Here is a 6,760-nt window from a genome sequence, read left to right on the forward strand (position 1 = left end):
CTAGCATACTTCTAACATGGTTCCAACAACAAAATAAAATAAACCCAACACAACAATCGAGACCCTAGATCATCCTCCTCCCTATCGCCATGATTCCACGCTACACATTACCTTAACAAGTGATTTACAAAAATAACTATAGCCAAAAGAGAAGCTCTCCAATATCCAATAACAACCAATCTCGCTCCGTTAAATTTCCAATCCCTCCGGTGAAAAGCAAGTTCTAGACGTCCAGAAGCTTCCCACAAAATTTCAGCACGATCATATCTTAGATGCAACCGCAATCGATCCTGAAACACCCGCTGGTCTCAATCTGCGACTGAGAAGAAACACCCCACGAAACTGTCTATATCTCTTTTCGAAACGATTTGAGCAGTCAGATCCTCCTTCTCCCAATCCCTGACGATTATGTTCCTTCTCTTTCTCTCTAAGACAGAGCTTTGTTGATCTCTTTCTCTTTCTCATTCACACCAAATGAACCAAAGCTCTCTCTCTCTTTTTTTCTGATGACAATGTCGACAAAAGCACAAAAAGAGAAAAGCGTGACTTTTAGAGAGATATTAAAGATTTTTGGTTTAATTAAATTAAACCAGGATTTAATTAAACCGATAATTTAACCGAAATTAATTAAAATCCACTCTTTTGATTTATTCAACACAAACAAAAATATAATTTCGGAACACGGATATTACAAGCTATATTTTAGAACTAAAAGTATTCATACATATGAAAGAACAAAAAAAGTTGAACTTTCCCGAAACATTAAGAGTCGGGAGGTAATTATATAACGTTATATCATGAAACAATGACATTTTAATTAATTACTGTATGTGACAACTACTAATACCACGTTAATCATGTTATATTAAGCACTGTATAATGTAATACAAGTAGAGGGAAATTTACAAGATACACACAACTTTTCATTAAATACACAAATAGTTGTTGCCAAGGAAAATGGAAATGATGTTAATATTGTAATATATATATATATATATGAATGGATAATCTTTATTGAGTATGAAGACCTGTATTTATACAGAGTATGATCGAACTAGAGTAAATGTACAGCAATAAATACAATATACTAATTAACATAACTAGAGATACGTATCCTATATTCATAGAAGGTAATTGATCTAATGGAGAGAATGATTCATAACTTGAAAGTGAAGTCCTTGAATGCAGTAGGAGATAGAGGTTTGGTAAGTAAGTCGGCCAATTGATCACGAGTGGAAATGTGGACAACCCACAAAGCTCCATCTTGAACCATAGTCCGAATAAAATGGTAATCAATGGCAATGTGCTTCATCCTAGAGTGGAAAACAGGGTTAGCACACAGATAAGTAGCTCCAACGTTATCACAGTAGACAGTTGGCGTTGATGGTAAAGAGAGACCAAGCTCCGCAAGTAAAGAACAGATCCATCGTAGTTCCGAAGCCGTATTAGCAACCGACCGATATTCAACCTCTGTTGATGATCGCGCAACTCCTTTCTGCTTTTTGGAGGACCAGGAGACAGGATTATGACCAAGACAGGTCACATATGCGTTAGTGGAGACATAATTATCCACATCCCCTGCCCAATCTGCATCAGAATAAACTTGTAAAGAGAGAGGATTATGCCGTTTTAAGAAAATACCGAAGAACACGTTTCGCAGCTTGCCAATGTTGATCAGTTGGTGAATGCATGTACTGAGATAACCAATTGACTGCATATGAAATATCTGGTCTCGTAAAAGCTAGATATTGAAAACTGCCCACAATACTTTGATACTCACTTGGATCCGCAAGCTTAATGCCCGAGTGTCGCGACAATTTTGGAGTAGTGGCCATAGGAGTAAGAGCTGGCTTTGCAAGTAGCATGTTTGCTCGGCTTCGGCCAGTTTTTGTAGCTCGTCTACAAGCCTTTCTTTAATATTGTATTTGGCTAAGTCACAAACTCGTTAATAAAGAGAAACTTCGATCGTTTGCTTTGAGAAAATAATTAATTGATTGGACAACATTTGAACATCAACAGCTAACGGCGGAAATGGCGAAGCTAGATTATGCAGGTGGTGGATGAAACAATAATTTGGATTTTGAGAATGCTTTTAGAAACGATGATAGGGATATTGATATAAATAATACAAATTCCTTTTATATTTTATCAACGTTATTCTAATTTTCTCTTTGGCCCGTAACAATAAATATTTCTTTATGATGTCCAATGAAGTATGTCATGTGCAAATCCTTGCACTGCAATTGTTTTTTTGTGTAGCATCATGAAAATGAGAATTTGTCTGAATGCTTTGAACAATAAATAGAAATTATTCTTGTCCTCATGGTTTGTTTAGAAACTCCTCTTCATCAGCTAACATCCGCACTACCTCTTGCCTGACAAAGACCCTTTTCGTATCACTAGTTGGACATATGAGCCTCAACTAGTACTACAACTATGTATTTATAACTGAGGTCTACCTTTTTTTATTATCAATGAAGTCTACCTTATATCGTAGAATTGGTAAACATATGTTTTTTTAATTATGGTGTAGTATCGCAGTTCTACTCGTGTATAAAAACTTATATTTTCAATAAATAATAATGTGTATTACTCTCAACTTATATGTTACGTATCATTGTTGCATTTTTATGATTTATTCTACTGATCTTGTACCTCATATAGATTCAAATTTTTTTTCTCTTAAAAGTTCTCTTATTTTAACTTTTGACTATATATATTCGTTGTATCAATTAAAGTTTTCTTACTTTCAGAATCTATGAACACATTCCAAATTTCATTTATAAACTTTTTTGTCTCATTATTACCAATTAAATATATTAGATTCTTATTTCCCTTTTAAAGAATAAAATTAGAAATTTAGAATTGGCCTCAAACCACATTTTCCACAATGTTTTTTAAAAGTTTTGAAGTAATTTTATTTTCTTCAGAAATCACACCCAATCAATCGTTTTCTTCAACAATAGTTTACATTACCACTTGTTTAGCTTATTTTGATATTATAAAAAATAATCTTAACTCATAGCCACTTGATATATAAATACAAAATAAAGTTCTTCAAAAGGAACATTATGCTTTTCTCGTCACCGTTTCTATGATTCGATTTCTATCTATGCATCAAAAATGGAGTTTTTGAGAACTTTTCATTCTCTCATTGCAAATTTTCTCCTGTTAAATCTTTTTCTTTCTCATGTTCCTTCGATTTCAGCCCAGTGGACTAACCACGAAGACTTTCTCAAGTGTCTCTCTTACAATATAAACAACTACACCGTTGATTCAAGAATCATACACACAACCAAAGACCCTTCTTTTTACTCAATCTTGAATTCTTCCATACAAAATCCAAGATTCTCTGTTCTTGAAACACCTAAACCGGTCTCAATCATTACTCCGGTTCAAGTCACCCATGTGCAATCCACGGTTAGATGCGCACGGTCTCACGGTATCCACGTCAGGACTAGGAGCGGTGGTCATGACTACGAAGGCTTCTCTTACATCGCCAAAAGCAGACCGTTCGTTGTCATTGATTTGAGATATCTCCGGTCTATAACATTAAATATTGATAACCGGACCGGTTGGGTCCAATCCGGAGCAACAGTAGGGGAATTGTACTACGAGATTGGGAAGTTGAGCAAATCTTTAGCCTTTCCGGCCGGTCTTTACCCAACAGTTGGCGTTGGAGGGCAATTCGGAGGTGGAGGGTATGGAACGTTGATGAGAAAATATGGTTTGTCTGCGGATAATATAATCGACGCACATATTGTCGACGCCAACGGAAGCTTTCTTGACCGACAAGGCATGGGTGAGGATCTTTTTTGGGCTATCCGTGGAGGCGGGGGGTCGAGCTTTTGCATTATCATATCATGGAAGATTATATTGGTAGATGTTCCAACGGTAGTAACTGTCTTTCTTGTCAATAAAACATCAGAAGAAGAGGCTGTCTCGGTCTTTAACAGGTGGCAGTATATCGCGGATAAGGTTCCTAATGATCTGTTCATAAGAGCTATGTTACAGAAGGAAACTAAGGTCTACGCTTCGTTCCCGGGACTTTATCTCGGTCCGGTAAGCGATCTGTTAGTGTTAATGAAGAAGAAGTTTCCGGAATTAGGTCTTGAGGGTGAACATTGTAGAGAAATGAGTTGGATTGAGTCTGTTCTCTATTTTATCAAAGAAGAATCGATGGATAGTCTTGCGAAACGAAAACGAACCTCGAGATCTTTCAAAGGGAAAGACGATTTTATTCAAAAACCGATACCTAAATCCGCAATTCAGTATCTCTGGAGACGGTTCTGCGCACGAGAGGCTCAGCGTGCTAAGATTATACTCACTCCATTTGGTGGGAAAATGAGTGAAATTGCGGAATCTAAAATACCATTCCCACATCGAAAAGGGAATATTTATGAGATTCAATATTTGGCTTATTGGAGTGAAGGAGAAGATAAGAACAAGACTGATACAAAAAAATACTTCAGGTGGGTAGAGAACGTACACAAATTTATGACTCCTTATGTTTCAAAATCTCCAAGAAGAGCTTATGTTAATTTTAGAGACATTGATTTGGGAACGTATCTTGAGATGAGTATGAAGACAAAGTACGAGGAAGCAAAGATTTGGGGTGTTAAGTATTTTAAAAACAATTTCGATAGATTGGTGAGAGTTAAAACTAACGTTGATCCAATGGATTTCTTCTGTGATGAACAAAGCATTCCAATTATGAAATCTTTTACTTAAAATTTTCAAACTTGTTTCCTTTAATAATTGAATTAAACCAACTGAACCAAAATTAAACCGACGTTTTGTAAACCGGTTTGGTCTAAATATTCAAACTGGGATGTCAAATTTTGAGTGGGTATATACATAAAGTACAAAAAGTGAAATAATTGGAAATGAGTGACATGTATTGTCCCATACTCCACCATTAAAATAAAAATAGATATTTTCAATTGATTAATTTGCTCTAAGCTGATCTTGTGACTTGTAGCACATTTGGCTTAAGGGCTTAGCTGATTAGCTCTATCTTATGGGTTCAAGTCATGACACTATGGCAGAGAGGGAAAAACAAGAGAACTTGCTATACATTTCTATAAAATATGAATGCTCAATCGGTGTGTCTGTGTCTCACCTGATGGCTCAAAATGACAGGTTTCAAAACATCAAAATTCGAACACGACGAATAATAATACTTGTAGCAATTGTGTATGATTAACGTCTAAAGTCTTTAAACGTTCTAGACGATAAGCAACATCCAAAAATCCGATTACCACCTAATAATTTGAATACTTATAAAAACCATAGAGTGACATCAATGGAAATAATTGACATGTCCCACACAGACACACATTCCTATCAATAAAATGTGCTGAGTGCTAACCAAAAAAAAAAGTAAAATGCCCCACCTGATATTTCAAAAGTATTTATAATTGTGTCAATCACCAATTCTAATATTATTTCCTCTCTTCAAATAATGTCTTTATCTGATCTTTGAGCATGATTTATAATCTACACAAAATTAGTTGAAAACGTTTGCAATGGACTGATCGATATAAATATCGGCACCTGTGTAACGGATTTGTTTTTTTATATCATGTCTGGTTATGTGGACCACCAGTCCACACATTTTCCACCAAAATAAAAACAAATTGACAAATTTGGTGCCTTGGTGGGTTTGGAGTTTGTACCTAGGTAGGACCATAAACGTCGACCTAACCCCAAAAGTCAATCTAGGAGTACAAGATCGTGTCGGTATATGGGATTTTTACCAACCATGCAACACAAACAGAAGAATGAAAAAAAAAAAAACCTTCTTAAACTTAGAGGATGAGAGCAGAATGAACATCTTGATGTTTTATTCAGTCCTTTTTTCTTATGATATCAAATGTCTTAACCGGTATATTTTCTAGTGTGCTTAGATATCCATACTTCTGTAGTAAGTAATTGGGGTTGCTAACTAAACTGTAGAGTTCTCGGCTTTAAGTACAACTAGCATCTTTATCACTATCGGGATATTCGATCTACTTTATTATAATAATAATAAGCTGTATATTTTAGAGAATCAATTAAACTGAAAATTGTCAAACCTTCTCAAAAAAAATTTGCTTAATTTTTTCCAACTTGTATAATTTTAAAAGTCTTTAAATTAAGTTTAAAAAAAGAAAAAAAAATCCTAAAAAACGTGATTTATTTAATATTTACTAAAAAATACAATTTTTTCATTACTAAAAGTACTCATACTATTTTATAGTTGATAAAAAATTTACTATTTTCCAATTTATCATCTATCGTGGTTACGGTTTTCAACAATGTTAACACAATTGTAAACACTATTAATTCATACATGTTTTATGCATATTTATATAAATATTAATATACATATTTATAAATCTAGAGCAAATCAGATATTAAAATTTTGATTTTTATAATATAATAGTTGAATTTTAATACAAACGTTGAAGTTTTTAGATTTTCGGGAAATTATTGAATTATATGTAAACTAAAAAACAGCTCAAAACACGGATAACATGAATATTTTGCTACCCCTACTAGTAAACGTATACTTTCAGTTTTCTACAAACACAAGTGCAACGTTTTTTGAGGCCCATGAGAGGAGAAAATGTCCGTCACGTTGCGTCACTTGAGACAATGGCTCTCGTCACATTGAATAAGTTGGCTAATCTCACTCGTCTTCATTGACCTGAAAGAAATGGGGAAATCTATGGCCTATTTTTCATATTTACACATGAATTTGACTCAAAACACATGA

General features: G+C 34.5%; 1 protein-coding gene across 1 annotated transcript; it reads left to right on the top strand.

Moving 5' to 3' along the window:
* LOC104725000 (cannabidiolic acid synthase-like 1) lies at positions 3,049-4,746 on the top strand. The gene has a single exon (XM_010443589.1). It carries the CDS (start codon positions 3,124-3,126, stop codon positions 4,729-4,731), a length of 1,608 nt encoding a protein of 535 aa, XP_010441891.1. The 5' UTR covers positions 3,049-3,123; the 3' UTR covers positions 4,732-4,746.

This window comes from Camelina sativa, chromosome 11 (assembly GCF_000633955.1).
Source record: "Camelina sativa cultivar DH55 chromosome 11, Cs, whole genome shotgun sequence".
In the NCBI taxonomy this organism is placed as follows: Eukaryota; Viridiplantae; Streptophyta; class Magnoliopsida; order Brassicales; family Brassicaceae; genus Camelina; species Camelina sativa.

Excerpts from the sequence above, each read along its gene's own strand:
- LOC104725000 (XM_010443589.1), top strand. The coding sequence starts at position 3,124 with ATGGAGTTTTTGAGAACTTTTCATTCTCTCATTGCAAATTTTCTCCTG.